Source organism: Biomphalaria glabrata, chromosome 8 (genome assembly GCF_947242115.1).
Source record: "Biomphalaria glabrata chromosome 8, xgBioGlab47.1, whole genome shotgun sequence".
NCBI classification, from domain to species: Eukaryota; Metazoa; Mollusca; class Gastropoda; family Planorbidae; genus Biomphalaria; species Biomphalaria glabrata.
The window spans coordinates 41,469,322-41,486,819 of record NC_074718.1 but is presented as its reverse complement, the minus strand read 5'-3'; the positions used below and the strand labels follow the sequence as shown (position 1 = coordinate 41,486,819).

Genomic DNA, 17,498 nt, shown 5'->3' with positions numbered 1-17,498 from the left:
AATTTATTCCTTATCTAAGTCAAGCAGATGCTCCAATACGAAAGCTTCTAAAAGATGATATAGAATTTCAATGGAATCATGAACAAAACAAGAGTTTCAAAGAATTGAAACATCTTTGTACAAACCCTCCAGTTTTAGCATATTATGATGTCAACAAGAACGTAGAGATAGAATGTGATGCAAGTAAAGATGGACTGGGAGCAGTATTACTCCAGGAAGGTCGTATAATTGCATACGCATCAAGAGCTCTCACAGATACAGAAACAAGATATGCTCAAATTGAGAAGGAAATGCTCTCAATTGTGTATAGTACAAGCAAATTTCACTGCTACATATTTGGTAAAGAAGTAACAGTTTATAATGATCACAAACCTCTGGAGCAAATCTTCAAGAAACCTCTATTGTCAGCACCAATGAGAATACAGAAGATGCTAATAAGACTGCAGTGGTATGATCTGAAAGTCTGTTACAGAAAAGGCAAGGAAATGTTTATCTCCGATACACTTTCTCGTGCACATCTACCAAATACTGATACACAGACATGTGAATTTACAGATGATTCAGTGCATATGATCTCTGTAAGTGATTCAAAATACAGTGAAATTAAAGACTGTACAAGCAAGGAACTTTCAATGCTTCTGGAAGTAATTATGACTGGTTGGCCAGACACAAGAAGCGAGACTCCAATTGAAGTCAGGCCGTATTGGGATTCAAGAGACCAGTTATCAACTTCGGATGGTATTATATACAAAGGTCTGAGAATAGTCATGCCACCAAGCTTACGTAAATACATGCTAAATCTGATTCACAAGTCTCACTTAGGAATAGTCAAGTGTAAGCAGAGAGCCAGAGAAGTCATGTATTGGCCAGGCATGAATGCAGACATTGAAGTGACAGTTAGGGATTGTAGCAGGTGTGCTGAACATCAGAATCAAAATGTGTCAGAACCGCTGATGCCTACCAAGACACCAGACCTTCCATACAGCATGGTTGGGTGTGATCTGTTTAACTTTGAGGGTAAAAAGTATGTGCTTCTAGTTGACTACTTCTCAAAGTTTATTGATGTCAAAGAACTGTCACAGGAAACTACATCAGATATCATCGAAGCAATGAAGAGTATATTCGCATGCCATGGAATACCTAGAAAGTTAAGGTCAGATAGCGGGCCACAGTTCTCTTCAAGGGAATTCCTGAATTTCTGTAAATCATACGGAATAGAGCATGAAATGTCGAGTCCTCATTTTCAGAGTTCTAATGGTGAGGCTGAAAGAGCTATTCAAACAGTGAAGAAACTTTGGAAGAAAAGCGAAGACAAATTTCTGTCGCTATTAGACTACAGAACTACTCCACTGAGTAATATTAATTTGTCGCCAGCACAATTACTCATGGGACGCCGACCCAGAAATTTGTTACCTTCTAGCGAGGAAATACTCACACCTAAGACACCAGATCTCAAGGTGGTGAAGAAACACTTTGACTCCGAGAAACAGTCTCAGAAACATTATTATGATAAGAGGAATGGAGTTAAGAGTCATAATCCACTACAAGACGGAACAGCAGTCAGAATGCAACTTAATTCTAAGTGGAAACCAGGAACAGTAGTTTCGAAGCATTCTAAGCCTAGATCATATAATCTCAAAAGTGGAAATAAGGTCTACAGAAGAAACAGAAAACACATCAGAAAGTCTTCTGAGAAAGCAAACAGATTTGACAATAATTATGACTTTCCAGATGACATCTCAGAACAACCAGAACCACTAGATCTAGAGAGTCCAAGATTACAAACTACACTAGATTGTGAGCCGCCACTACACACTGCTTCTTCTAACACCTCTAGACCACATGAACCTTATGTAACACGCTCAGGCAGAATAGTTAACAAACCCAAGAGACTTGATTTGTGATGAACTGATTAGACTTTTTAGTTGACTAGTTTGTTAGTTATTCTGATAAATAGATTTTCTAAATTAAAGAAGAGAGATGTAACATAATAGTATTATATGTACATTTGCACACTAGCGCGTCAGTGCAACACCGCTTGTGTTTACGTAATAAATGGAGTTCCTAAAATGTCTTCCCTCTTAAACACTAGTTTGTTATTTGTGTAATACAAATATTCTACAGTCTGTTTAGTCCATCTATTTCTCTGTTTCTTTGATTTTGTCATCCGTATCAATGCTTTAAGTTCCTCTATGAATGTTGATCTGTATCACTACTTTAAGTTCCTCTGTGAATGTTGATCCGTATCACTACTTTAAGTTCCTCTGTGAATGTTGATCCGTATCAATACTTTAAGTTCCTCTGTGAATGCTGATTTGTATCAATACTTTAAGTTCCTCTGTGAATGCTGATTTGTATCAATACTTTAAGTTCCTCTGTGAATGCTGATTTGTATCAATACTTTAAGTTCCTCTGTGAATGCTGATTTGTATCAATACTTTAAGTTCCTCTGTGAATGTTGATCCGTATCAATACTTTAAGTGCCTCTGTGAATGCTGATTTGTATCAATACTTTAAGTTCCTCTGTGAATGCTGATTTGTATCAATACTTTAAGTTCCTCTGTGAATGCTGATTTGTATCAATACTTTAAGTTCCTCTGTGAATGTTGATCCGTATCAATACTTTAAGTGCCTCTGTGAATGCTGATTTGTATCAATACTTTAAGTTCCTCTGTGAATGCTGATTTGTATCAATACTTTAAGGTCCATTGTGAATGTTGATCTTTTTTTTTCTTGTATCAATACTTATGCTCACCTATGTATGTTGGTCTGAGTACCAAGCTATATCAACACATGCACATCAATACTTGTTGATATTAAACAGAAGAAGAAAAAAAGGCGTTGCTATGACTACCAAGCTAAGCCAATAACTTGGGAATATTTAGGTATACTACTCTGAGTACCTATGTATATTATACTAAATGTCTCAATGCAAGTTGATTTTAGTACCCAGCTATATTATCCTATATTCTCATTGTATTATTATTTTTATCTAAATATCTTTGTCTAAGTTCATCTGTTCGTATAGTCCGCACAACAATGCTGTCAGAAGCACATGCCCGAATGTCCACACACTTCATCTTCCCCGCACGAGCAGCATTGACCTCCTTCCATGTTGGCATGTTGATAGGGGGTTGGGGGGGGGGCATTCTTCTCATTCGATGTATGCAAATATACGCTCCGTTTCTGACAAAAACACAGACAAACACGAAAGAAGAGCGATCACCGATACACGGCACTGTTTCCAAGTGTCCAGTTTGTTGTCCAGCAAAAGCTATGGTCCAGTAGAGACAGAGAGAGAGAGAGAGAGAGAGACTGACCCGGCAATTTGATACAGCGGTCAGTACTGACATTTTGAAAATGTGAAGGGAGTGATTGGGAAGGGGGGAGGGGGAGACAACTGACTGACAAACAGACAGACTGACAATCCGAGATGGAAAAAAACAAATCGGATGACAGTGATGCATGAATATTAGCAGTGGGAAAGGGAAGGGGGGGGGGACACATTGACATGAAGGCGCTGAGATATTTTCATTACACCTAGACCCCGAGGGGGGAATGAGCGAGTAAAGGAGGGGGGGGGGCTACGATTATTTAATGAGCAAGGGGGACAATGTCCCTAGGATAAAAAGGGAGGTAATTTTCTTTTGATGAAGTGTTTGGGAAGAACTGTAATCGAAGACTGAAGAACGCAGAGCCAAAAACTTCCCTATACCCACCTCTCTCTCTCTTTCACTTGCTTTCTTTCTTTTTTTTCTCTTTCTCTCTTTTTTTTCTCTATTCTCTTTTTCTTTCGTTCTATCTCTCTCTAGCTCCTTCTCTTTCTTTTCTCTCTCTCTCTCCTCCCATTCTCCAATTTTTATTCTCTACATCTCTTCTTATCTTTTTTTTCTTTCTGCCTCTCTTTCTCCGTGTCTCATTCTATCTCCATTTCTCTTTTTCTTTCTCTCTTTTTCGTTGTCTTTCTCTATCTCGATCCCTCTTTCTGTCAGTATCTCTCTTTCAAACACACAGACAGACTGACAGACAGACAGAGACACAGTATTCAAGCATTTCTTTCATAGCCAAGAGGTACACGTGACAAGAAAATCTACCCCCCCCCCACTCCACCCTTTCCTTTGGACTATAGCTCTTCCCAAGTGTGAAATTAGATTCAATAAGCGGCTGACGAACAAATTGGACAAGTTCTGTTGAAAGTGACAAAATGTCTATCTAAAATATACAGAAATGAACGATAGAGACAGCGAACTTGAACAAGACAACGCTGGTGTTTTGGTTTAGAAAGAAAAAAAATTACCCAATCTATTTCAATGTTATGCCCCCGCCCAGAAAACACAGATACCCCTTTAAATATACATAATACCTCTTTAAATATACCTAATACATTTGATTCTAACCCAAATCTCATACTCATGTTCCACACCTCTAACGCTCACACACTTGCTCTTTCATGACTGGTCGATAAATTGTGAACATGATTTCATTGCCTGCTCCATCAAGTTACATTTTACAACCTAATGCAGCAAAGATCGTTCAGTCTATGGACAGTAAGAAAGCTTCAACAAGTTACATTAATTTTCAGTTTCACTAATTAAAACGCGATGTATCTACAATTGTAAATATATGGAAAGGTCTTCGAGCAGAGACATCTAACGTTTAAAGAACATGGTGTGACCATAGGGTGGACGGATCGGTGGAAGAGATAAAATTCAGCAGCTAAAAGTAACAGTAACTAAAAGTACCAGTAACTAAAAGTGCCAGGTAATAGTACCAGTAACTAAAAGTGCCAGCAACGTAAAGTGCCAGGAATGAAGTAAAACATTCGCAGCACGTTCTTACAGAGTCACCTGTGTAGTAAAAAGAATTAACAGACTAAAACAATCAAAGTATACTGACATCATACAATCAAAGCATATTGACATCAGGAATTCAAAGCATATTGACATGCAATGAAAGCAAATTGGCATCATTCATTGAAAGCATATTGGCATATAATGAAATCAAATTGGCGTCATACAATCAAAGTATATTGACATACAAAGAAATCATATTGACATCATAAAATCAAAACATATTGGCATTAAACATTTAAACTCAAACCATATTTACATGCATCTTACATTCAAAGCATATTGACCTACTTTTAAAGCATATTGACCTACTTTTAAAGCATATTGTCCCATAATAACGACACTTGTTTTGTTCAATCATTCCAAGATATACTTTTTTAGGCCATTGTATTTTCTTTTCGATCTCGTTCTGTAACAAACAGGCTGAAAATGTAACACTTTTTAGCGAGCAGTATTATGTATTGGCTCTCGGTTTCACTTGTCGGATCGTGTAAGACGTAAGATGTTAAGTGTTTTTGCACTTTTTCTCTGCTACTGTTACCTCCATTATACCCCCGCCCATGTCAGCGTGGACTGTGCATAATCTAATAATAAATAAACGAAATTCGTCTTTAAGTGTGAAATTGTACAAAACATGACCTGGCGGTAAGGGGAGCGTTAAGTTCGTTTGGGTTCAAGTCTGCAAGAGTTAAAGAGAGTTTAAACTCGCAAGACAAATATAGCTCTCCCAAGAGCAGATAATTGAATTGGAGTCAAAAGATTAATGTAACCATGTATCTGTTTCCTGGCTCGGAGGCTGGACGTAATGAATGGAGGGCTCAGATTTATTTTCCTCCATTCTTTCCGTTCGTTTATCTTTGGACTCCCCCCCCCCCCACTTTCTCTTATCCAAACACGGTTTATTTAGAGACTCAACTCTGTTTTATTTCCTTCACATTGTTCAAAATATCTGACTTGCTTATATTCTTTCGGCCTCTCTCTTTGTCTGTCTGTCTATCTGTCTGTCTGAATCTTTGTCTTTCTCTGTCTCCAACACTTGTTTTTATTCTCCTCCTTCTTAAATGTTAATTGTTCTTTACGTTACTCTCTATCTCTCTCTCTTTTTCTTTCTTTCTCTCTGTCTCTCTTTGTCTCTCTCTCTCTGTGTCTCTCTCTGTGTCTCTCTCTTCATCTCTCTCTGTCTCTCTTTGTCTCTTTCTCTGTCTTTCTCTCTGTCTCTCTCTTCATCTCTCTTTCTCTGTCTCTTTCTCTGTATCTCTCTCTCTGTCTCTTTCTCTTTTGCTGTCTCTCTTTCTCTGTCTCTCTTTCTCTGTCTATCTCTGCCTCTTCATCTCTCTCTGTCTCTCTCTCTCTCTCTCTTTGTCTCTATCTCGCTCTCTCTTTCTTTCTTTCTCTTTCGCTGTCTCTCTTTCTCTTTCTCTGTCTCTCTTTCTCTGTCTCTCTCTCTCTCTCTCTGTCTCTATCTCGCTCTCTCTTTCTTTCTTTCTCTCTGTCTCTCTATCTCTCTCTTCCTCTCTCTCTGTTTCTATCTTTCTCTCTTTGTCTCTCTCTCCCTTATGTACATATACAACACAAATTTTATTGAACACTATTAAAGATAAATAAATATTTGTTGCCCTTGAGAACATTTTTGCCTTTTTAAATTCTTTCTTTCTTTCTTTCTATTTTTTCCTTTTTTGTTTATTCTTGTCTACGTACACAATACTGTTAGAGATATTCTTGAAAGAATACATTCCTCCAAAATTGTATGTGTCTTTCTTCCTCTCTTTTCCCCTCTCTTTCTATCTCTCTTTCTCTCTGTTACTCTCTGGTTAATAGGTCTCTTTCAGACAACTCGCCTGTCTATGCTGTGCCTGTCTCAAAAGTCTGTCTCTGTGCATGAAGTAAAATAACGTATTCATGAAAGTAAGTCACAACATTAGCAAGTGACAGAATTTGAAGATATGAGCTCAGAGATTTCTAGCTCAATGAGAATGAAGTCCTTGTGGCCAGAGAGAGGGAGAGAGAAAGAGAGAGAGAAAGAGAGAGAGAGAGAGAGAGAGAGAGAGAGAGATGGAAGAAGATCGGTGACCGGAGGCGACGGGTGCGAAAAAAGGAAAAACAGCAGTAGAAAAAAAAATGTGCATAAATGAAAGAACTTTATGCAAATTTGAGCAGCCAGCGCGTGCTGTGAAGGAAGACAGTTGTTGTAAGAAGATGAAGTGCCGACGTTGGCGAAGGAGGGCGGCAGAGGGAGTAGAGGGAGGCATGGGAGATAGAGAGAGAGGGAAGATGAGGAGGTGATTGAGAAAGGAAAAAGGGTGAGGGGGGGGGGCTAAACTTAGATGAAGAGTTGTGCATTAAGGCGCAGAGAGAGTGGGTTTGCAAATGGGGGTCCACACGATAATACGATTGATTGGCATCAGCAATTCATGACCTGAGGCAGTGTTTCAGCTTTTAAATTCACATTTGAAAGAAAAAAAAAAAGAAACAATATAAAATGAAATTTAAAAAGAGGAATTTCAATTAATTGTTCTCATTCTTTGCATTTCTAACTTTTTATTTCGTCTCTCCTTTCAGATTTTTTTTATTTGCCAGGAGTGCACTCTTGTTAAATTGAGGCTCTTCGGGCGTGCAGTAAATAACGCCATCAAGTATCATGATGAGGACGCCTTCCTGGATTTGAACTTCGCCTTCTCGCGAGAGCGATGATGACACTGAAGAGATCATGCAATCTTCTCTAATGTATTGACCCGACTCGTTTTCCTCTTTTCAACACTTGTTACATTTGACCAAATCCAAGATGAGTGGCCAAATAATATTAATTTTGGCTCTGGGAATTTTACGTTCGGCTCACATTCTTCTGGCCGCCGAAGTTAATTATTCCATACTAGAAAAAAGCCCCGCGGGTACGCTGGTTGGTAATATAGCCGAGTCCATCGAGCTAGCCAATCTGGTAGCTCAGTCTAACCTGGCATCGATGAGGTTCAGTTTTTTAAATGCGGATTCTGAGTTCAACGATCAATTCGATTTGGGTTTCAGAACCGGAGCGCTCACGGTGTCAACAAAGCTTCTTGATCGGGAGGATATTTGCCCGTACGACGTAAACTGCGTTCTTGAGTTACAGGTGGCCATTCAGTCAACGCAGAACCAGTTTTTCCGCAAGGTGACCATTAACGTGGACATTGTGGACATCAACGATAATGCGCCCCAGTTCAAGGTCAACCAGACCACGCTGACCATCTCGGAATCAGTTCAGGTGCCATCTACTTTCCCGCTCCCTTCTGCTCAAGACAAAGACACCGGGAGAAATAACTCCCTGAAAGAGTATGAGATAGTCCCCAAAGAAGGCCCTTTCGAGTTAGTCTACTCAATTCCTAGCTCCAACCTGCTTCTCAGGGTAGTGAAGGAGCTAGACCGAGAATCTGTGAGTAAATACTCCGTCAAGATCATTGCACGCGATGGCGGGTCGCCCCCGAAAGAAGGCGTGCTGGACCTTGACATCGTGGTGGATGACGTCAACGACAACGCACCCGTCTTCACCAAAGACAGCTACTCCAAGGTGGTGGACGAAACGTTAGCTCCGGGGTCTATTCTGATGACGCTCGTGGCTACCGACGCTGACGCTGGAAAGAACGGTCAGGTCAGGTATAATCTAGGTCGCAGACAGTCATCGTCAGTGCTTTCAATGTTCTCAATAGGAGATACGTCAGGCGAGCTAAGGCTGATGGGGGACTTCCAGACGGCAGAAACAGAGGTGTACAAGGTCGATGTTGAGGCCAGTGACCAAGGTGATCCCCCTTTCACAACGACTACCACTGTGACCATCACAGTGAAAGACACCATCAACAGCCCTCCCAAACTAGTCATCAGCTTCCTGTCCAGCAACGACTTTTCTTCCGTCTCGGAGTATGCCAACCTGGGGGTCGCCGTTGCTCACATCTTGGTCAAGGACACCGATCGCGGCCCCAACGGGATCGTCCAGTGCAACCTGACCTCTGCTGGAGGCTACTTCGAGCTCCAGAGCTACGACGTAAAAGAGTATAAGGTCATCGTGGCCAAGCCTCTGGACAGAGAATTGACCAGCGTGCATAACGTCACCGTCGAATGCTACGACGCTGGGATGCCTTCTCTAAGCACGTCCAAAACATTCCAGGTCAAGGTCATCGATGAAAACGACAATGCCCCGGAATTCCCAGATAAAGTTCTACAGGTTAGAGTCAAAGAAAATAACCCGGTGGGTCTCCTCATCGCAAAGCCGACGGCTGTAGATAAAGATGACCCAGATACACCGAATGGTCGCGTTAGCTACAGGCTGGCTGATATCAACGAAGGGGAGTTCACTATCGATGCCACCTCCGGTGCCATCAAGGCGATGATCTCTTTCGACTTCGAGAAACGCAGATCCGTCAATTTCATGGTGATTGCCGAGGACAACGGCATTCCTCGGAGATCCGCCAAGTTGGAAGTAGTAGTCAACATCATCGATGAGAACGACAACGCTCCTCGCTTCGCGCAGAGTCGTTTTTCAATATCCATGTCGGAATACGCCGATGTCGGCACCATCATCGGAGATCTATCCGCCTCTGACTTGGACTCGGGAATGAATGGTCAGTTCGAGACTTCTTTGGTTCCAGGTTCTGGCAGAAGCAGGAGAAGCGATTCCAATGGATTTAATCCGAAGGATTCAGCAGCCGCGGGAGGCTATCAAGGCGTGGATGACAGCGATCTCCCCTTTCTGCTGCAGCCCAATGGTACGCTGTCTCTGAAGGAGATGGTGGACCACGAAGTGACCAGCTCTTTCGAGTTTGAGGTGGAGGTCCAAGATCGGGGGTCTCCTCCTCTAAGCACCACGGCCACGGTGGTCATCGACGTCCGGGACGAGAACGACAACGCCCCTCAAGTGCTGCACCCCAATGTCTCGGAGATCGTGTTCACGGCCTTGACCGGTTCTGACACCCCAGAAACGCTCATGACGTTTGAGGTGGTGGACAAGGACAGCGGAGAGAACGGCAGGATCGTTTTCACCGTGACGGCCCGGAACGACAGCGGCAGGTTTGATGTTGACCAGAGGACAGGGGATGTCATACGGACACGTGGACTAAATGGTAAGCTTTTAGTAGATACGCCTCTGTAATAAGTAATTTATTATTGGATATATCAAAGTAAAGACAAGTTTGTTTTAATTTTTTTTTCTACTATATTTTTTTAAAGAGAATTTTTTGTTATAAACAAAATAATTAGGATATTATAGAATTGCTTCTTTAAATCGGGATGGTTTTTAAGAATGTGTGTGTTTCAATAAACAATACAGAAAGCATATCAGATTGTGACAACAGAGTAAAGGCGACATAAAACATTGAGCCTATTTATATTTATATATTGACAATGCCAAATGTGTGTACATTACAACTTTCTATTACTTTGTTATCTATAGAAATACTGCATTTCCATATAGTTCTATACTATTGACATACGAGATTGTGTGACTATAGTAACTAATTATTTACTCTTTGTTTTTAATAAAAGAAATAAAAATCTGTAACCCTTTTAAAAGTTCGAGCCGCAATAACGAACAACTTTCACTCGCCTAATCCTCACGTTATAGTGTCCCTTATCTGTATCTTATATTTTCATTTCCAAAGGTTTGGAACTCACTCCCCATTGATCTCAGACAACATGCTACACTACTTTTAAGAAGCTCATTAAGACCTACCCGTTTAAAACTTTTTTAGATTAGTTTGTCATTTAAGCTCTCGTGTTTGTGTTTGTAATGTTATCACAGCGCCTTGAGCCTACATTTTGTTTGTTAACAGCGCTTTATAAATAAAATTATTATTATTATTATCTGCACCGTGTGTTCGGCTACTCAACTATTGCAAGTAATTATTTAAAAGAAATAGCGCTAAGTCAGCAGATAATTAATTTAATGTTGATTAGCATAGAGCATGGTTCTACACTTCAGATGAGTCTACAGTCTACAGTCAGCGGTTCTCAACCTTTTATGCTCGCCGACCCTTTTTACACCCCCCCCCCACTCTGCACGACCCCCCCCCCACACACACACATACAGCAACAGAAGAGTAGGCAATAACAATCCACATTTTTTGATGGTCTTAGGCGACTCCTGGCAAAAAAAATCAATCGACCCCCAAAGGGGTCGCGACCCACAGGTTGAGAACCCCTGGTCTACACTCAAAATTAGCCATTATGTAGAGTTAATTTCAATATTTTCTGTATTCGTCACCAGCCAATGATGCGGGGACGTACAAGCTATCCGTCATGATCAAGGACTCTGGAAACCCTCCTTTGTATGACGTCAGGACCCTCCTCATCCACGTGCAGGGCGGCAACGGCACGGCGGCCTCGCGCAGCGGCAGCGGCAACGGCGACCAGTACATCGTCATCGCGCTGACCCTGGTCTGCATCACCGTCCTTCTCAGCGTGACCATCCTGCTGGTCATCGTCATCATGCGGCGCTTGGACCGGAGGCGCAAGGCCTCCAGGCACATGGAGCCCTCCGGCGCCATGCAGTTCCACAACAGCCGGGTGGTCACCGCTTTCGTGGACCCCATCAAGATGGATAACTTCCACGGGGAGAGCGAGGACCACGACCTGCGCGAAGACGTAGACGGCAAGGGAGAGAAGAAGAAAATCAACGACTCTCGCTTCGGATTTTCCCCTTCAAGCGGGAGCATCAACAAAGCCAGTGACGTCATTTCCTCTCAGGTAAGCTCTACATGGCGCGGCACGAGAACTATAGCCGCTAGATTAAATTATAACAGCCTCTAAATTACATCAGCCTCTAAATTACATCAGCCTCTTCCAAAAAACGCGCCTCTATGGTGAACTAAAATAGACGTAATTACATCTTTACTATTATATTTCCCTCGCGTATTTCACCGTAAGATTGGACCCTTTGGAAAATTAATCCTTAATTTTAAAAAATATTAAATTATAACCTTATTTCATTATTTATGCGTTTTAAAATGGTGGCAGTTCTTCCAATATGAAGTTTAATTGATGTTGGATGTTTAGCATGTGAAGGACTCTCTTAGAAAAACTTTGCCTGTCAATCTATAAATATAATTTACTTCAATTGTTTTCAGCATTTCTCCTTGCCCTTTTAAATACAAATTTCATAAATGTAGATAGTTTGAAAAAACAACAAAAAAAAAACAACAACAACAAAACAAGTTCACGTGACTCCCTTCTGAACTGACATAGAGAAATAAAAAAAAATAATAATTCTATAAATAGTTCCGACAAGACTGACTACCAGGCACTCTTAACCTTTGCCTACATCCCATCAGACGTCACAATTTGCCGATCATCGTGTCAGCAATTAAGTGCTCATTCCTGTCGATTGTTCCAGAAATCCCCCCTCGGAGCCAGAGCCTCGTTTCCCACTCACTTCCCACCTCTTACGACACTAACAGTACACTCTCCAAGACTTGTTGACCGCATCACCAAAAAGACCGAAAACTTGGGGGGGGGGGGGGGGGTGGAGTTGAAGTACTCGCCAAACACCTCGTCTCCCTCCCCCCTCCTGACCTGCACCCCCTCCCCTCCCTCAAGGCTCGACGCGACCAGATGTGTGCCACTCTTGTTGACCGTGAGAGAATTTAAGACGCCCCGACATTCAGGGCGCCCCCGCTTGAAGGGCACCCAAGTGAAATAACTCTACTTAGGAGAGGAGGCAGCGCTGGCTTGACTTCTTCCGTTGTTCGCACGTGCACCGGGGGCCTCGGAGAACCTCGCGCTATTTTCTGAAGGAAGCGGGCACCTCGACTGTTTGTTTTGCATAGAGACGAGCAGAGTCGAAATATCGAAACAGGAGAATTTTTAGTATCACCCGTTGTCTATTTGTCTGTACGAATAGCAGAACAGTTAAAATACAAATTTTGACACTTATGTCCGGTGTTATTCTCTATACATCATCGTATACCTGGTTTCAATGTTTGAAAAACGATACGGTGTATGTATTTATACTAGAATTGAACCAAAGTCATTTGAACAGAGATGCGTTGGGCGTTTTCAGTAGTTTTATATTCTTGTCTATCTATCTATCTATCTATCTATCTATCTATCTATCTATCTATCTATCTATCTATCTATCTATCTATCTATCTATCTATCATTCTATCTATCTATCTATCTATCTATCCATCTATCTATCTTTTCAGTAGTTTTATATTCTTATCTATCTATCTATCTATCTATCTATCTATCTATCTATCTATCTATCTATCTATCTATCTATCTATCTATCTATCTATCTATCTATCTATCTATCTATCTATCTATCTATCTATCTATCTATCTTTTCAGTAGTTTTATATTCTTATCTATCTATCTATCTATCTATCTATCTATCTATCTATCTATCTATCTATCTATCTATCTATCTATCTATCTATCTATCTATCCATCCATCCATCCATCCATCCATCCATCCATCCATCCATCCATCCATCCATCCATCTATCTATCTATCTATCTATCTATCTATCTATCTATCTATCTATCTATCTATCTATCTATATCTATCTATCTATCTATCTATCTATCTATCTATATTAGGTTTTAAAAAAGGGGAGGATGGCGTCTTTTAGACAGCCTGACTTAAATATTGAGTACTATGTTTCATGGAGGTCCTTATTTAGTGAGGTTGCCAAAGGATTTTTTGACAGTTAATTTGTCTGTAAATGTAAAATATATACAGCAAGCCAAGGTACACACATTAAAGTCAAGCCAAATATTAATAATCTAGCCAAAACAGATTTACTGCTTCCTTAACGATACAAACCGCCACTCAACCGTTCTTATTATACTGACAAACTCCTGGCCATCTTCTCTTTTTTTTTAAAGATCGAGACACATGACATCTACAAGATACATAACAAAGTTTAGAGTGTGATGATCACATTACTAAAAAAACAACAACATATAGGACAGCCGACACATATGACACACCATACTGACATCGTAGGCCCCTACTGCTGAGTTGATGCAAAGCTCAGTGTGAACAGTCTACATGGCCTAATTTATTACGTAATTTATACCTGCATCAATAAATCTTGTCGACATGATGGTGGTCATCTATTGCACATCAACACCAATCCTGTCGACATGATGGTGGTCATCTATTGCACATCAACACCAATCCTATCGACATGATGATGGTCATCTATTGCACATCAACACCAATCCTGTCGACATGATGGTGGTCATCTATTGCACATCAACACCAATCCTGTCGACATGATGGTGGTCATCTATGCACATCAACACCAATCCTGTCGACATGATGGTGGTCATCTATTGCACATCAACACCAATCCTGTCGACATGATACTTAGATGGCATCTGCTTAACATGACTTAGCTTAAAACAGGAATAACAATCACATCACATCTTGCCAGTCTTATAAGACACATCTTGCCAGTCTTATGAGACACGTCTTGTCAGTCTTATTAGACACATCTTGCCAGTCTTATGCGACACATCTTGCAAGTCTTATGAGACACATCTTGCAAGTCTTATGAGACACGTCTTGTCAGTCTTATTAGACACATCTTGCCAGTCTTATGCGACACATCTTGCAAGTCTTATGAGACACGTCTTGTCAGTCTTATTAGACACATCTTGCCAGTCTTATGCGACACATCTTGCAAGTCTTATGAGACACATCTTGCCGATCTTATGAGACACGTTTTGTCAGTCTTTTGAGACACACATTGCCAGTCTTATGCGACACATCTTGCAAGTCTTATGAGACACATCTTGCAAGTCTTATGAGACACATCTTGCCGATCTTATGAGACACGTTTTGTCAGTCTTTTGAGACACACATTGCCAGTCTTATGAGACACATCTTGTCAGTCTTATGCGACATATCTTGCCATGCTTATGAGACACATCTTGCCAGTCTTATGAGACACATATTGCCAATCAAACGCATTCGTTCAGACGAAACATATCTTGTCAATCCGACACAATCATTCATCCGAGACACATCTTGTCAATGCGACACATTCATCCTGCCCAGAAACAACTTGTTAATCAGTCACATCCGTCCAACCTATATAAGCTGACACATTTTGTTTCTAACCATGGGACGTCCATCGAACTGCGACACATCAGTCCAACTGCGACACATCCGTCCAACTGCGACACATCCGTCCAACTGCGACACAATTCATGCCAGCCCGCTGATGGTGGGCTTATGCTTAGTGGTATTTTCTCTTGTCTGTTTTGACACCACCATCATCTCTAAGAAACAATGCAGGCCACGCATGTTCTCCCGTTCCAGTACATCAGTCGAATGTCATATTTACTCAGTACCGAGCATCAAATTCTCGGTTGGTCACATCGTGGAGTCGTGCACCACTTACCTTTGTCTCGCTATACATAGGCCCACCCTGTGCTTGAAGTCGGAACTTACCCTTCTGAGGCTATTTATTTGTCTGAACCAGCCTTCCCCGCCCCAGAAATATATATGCCACCCCCTTTAGTATTTTAAGGTACGGTTGAGAAAAAAAAGTGAACAGAAATTATGGATTTTTTTTTTTAGCTTTTCGTCACGCCAAGTGTAGACAACTCAGCCAAAAGGTACATTCAGGAGGAGATAAACACGTTTAGAAAATGAGCGCGAAAAACAACGAGACAGGCAGACAACTTGTCCTTATAGAATAATAAACATAAAGCTAATTTCGTAATGTGTTGATGTATCCGCTTTGCTTCTAGGAAGAACCGTGCGCATAGTTGGAAGAAATTATCGCTCTTGTTTTTTCTAGTGGTCTACATTTCAGATACTCACTTTCTCCAGCTTCCACATTTCAGATATGTAATTGCGTCTGCTACAAACAGACGTCTTCAAAGGCCGGCTTTGAAAGACGGATCCTATAATGTCAGAATATACACGGATGGTGCCATTAAAACAGAGTTCCCCTTCCACCCCCGTCACCCCTTTTTTTTACCTTTTCGCGCTTTAGTGTAGGTCCTCCTATTTGTTTACGCCTGCATACCTGGAGGGTAACCCGGATGTAAAGGAAATCTTTTGATGGCCAAGTTTATAGGTTAGGCGTTCAAGTTTATTTCCACTTCTGCTACAGACCCTATGAGGAAGAAGAAAAAAGAAGATCGTCTACAGGAAGGAGTCTTATATGCGAACTATAAGGAACAAATATGGAACCTCTTGCAATTCTTCTTGACGGAGAAGTGGCGGGGAAAATAAACGAGATGCCGCCCATGTTTCAGAAGGAAGAGCATCCAACGTTTTCCAGAATGTCTTCGAAGGACATTAACGAAAGAAGAAAAATAAAACGTCTGTTTAAAAGGTTAAAGACTGTGACTCACGTGACAAAGTCTGTACAGAGAAAGTAGATGCTTCGGAAATCTGGTTTGAGTTGGGCAAGTCGTTTTAATACAGAGCTATGAGAGATATGCCTCAATCATGAAAATCCCATGACTACACTGTTAAAAATTCTAATCATAAAGAATGCAATTCAAAAGTTAACGCAACAAATATTTTAAGGAAGTTTGGGCTGGGATGAAGCTGAGTAAAAAGAAGTCGATAAATATAGGATGTGACCTGAAATGTAGAAATGATACAGAAATGGACATAAACTGTAATAAAATATAAAGGGGAAACATTTTTTTCTCACTACCTTCATGACACAAATTAGTGTGAGGTCACTTCTTGTTGTACGTACACTAGACATTATCGTGTCTGGAGCCCTAGTCTTCTATTTTTCTATACTTCCCACCACAAGTCTGTCTCCATTTTGTCTTATTTTCAAATGTCTGCCTGTAAGACTTTGCACGTGTTCTGCTGCTTAGCAGGCTACCAAAATGGCATGGAAAAATACTCTTGGATCGTATTATATACAAATTCATTGCGAATCTCGCTTTAAAAAAAAAAAGATGTTTCTAGTTTTCTGACACATTTTCAAGCGTTGAATTTATTTTTACATAGATATCATAATGCCATATGCCCAAGACTTTCAATACAACGACGAATTTATATATATATTATATTATATATATATTCTAGTTAAACACACTGCTAAACCCGCTGTTTAACACATTGCTAAACCCGCTGTTAAACACATTGCTAAACCCGCTGTTTAACACATTGCTAAACCCGCTGTTAAACACATTGCTAAACCCGCTGTTAAACACATTGCTAAACCCGCTGTTAAACACACTGCTAAACCCGCTGTTAAACACATTGCTAAACCCGCTGTTAAACACATTGCTAAACCCGCTGTTAAACACATTGCTAAACCCGCTGTTAAACACATTGCTAAACCCGCTGTTAAACACATTGCTAAACCCGCTGTTAAACACATTCCTAAACCCGCTGTTAAACACACTGCTAAACCCGCCGTTAAACACACTGCTAAACCCGCCGTTAAACACACTGTGTTGCCTTAATTCTCTTTTGATGTAATGCAGAAACAACTCTTCCAATAGGCCTACAGTTTTATAGAAGTCATTAGTTGAAATAATTGTGGGAAACATGACCAAAGTCTGAGACACTGTTTTCAAATTGTCCTTTGATTTTCACCAATTACTAAAGAAACAAATCGAACGTAAATAATTGGGCTTGTCTTTCAGTCCAAACGTTAATTAACATCTAACTAACAGAGCCTTCTTCGACGA

At 40.8% G+C, this 17,498-nt stretch overlaps 1 protein-coding gene across 2 annotated transcripts in view; it reads left to right on the top strand.

The window, feature by feature from the left end:
* The window catches only part of LOC106061448 (protocadherin-9-like), a 70,452-nt gene that overhangs the window by 17,922 nt on the left and 35,032 nt on the right, over positions 1–17,498 (top strand). For both annotated transcript variants that reach the window (XM_056038876.1, XM_013219599.2), the window contains exons 2-3: positions 7,410–9,937; positions 11,080–11,558. In XM_056038876.1, coding sequence (XP_055894851.1) covers positions 7,633–9,937; positions 11,080–11,558 — 2,784 coding nt within the window. In that variant the 5' untranslated portion in view covers positions 7,410–7,632. The remainder of the gene's footprint in view (positions 1–7,409; positions 9,938–11,079; positions 11,559–17,498) is intronic.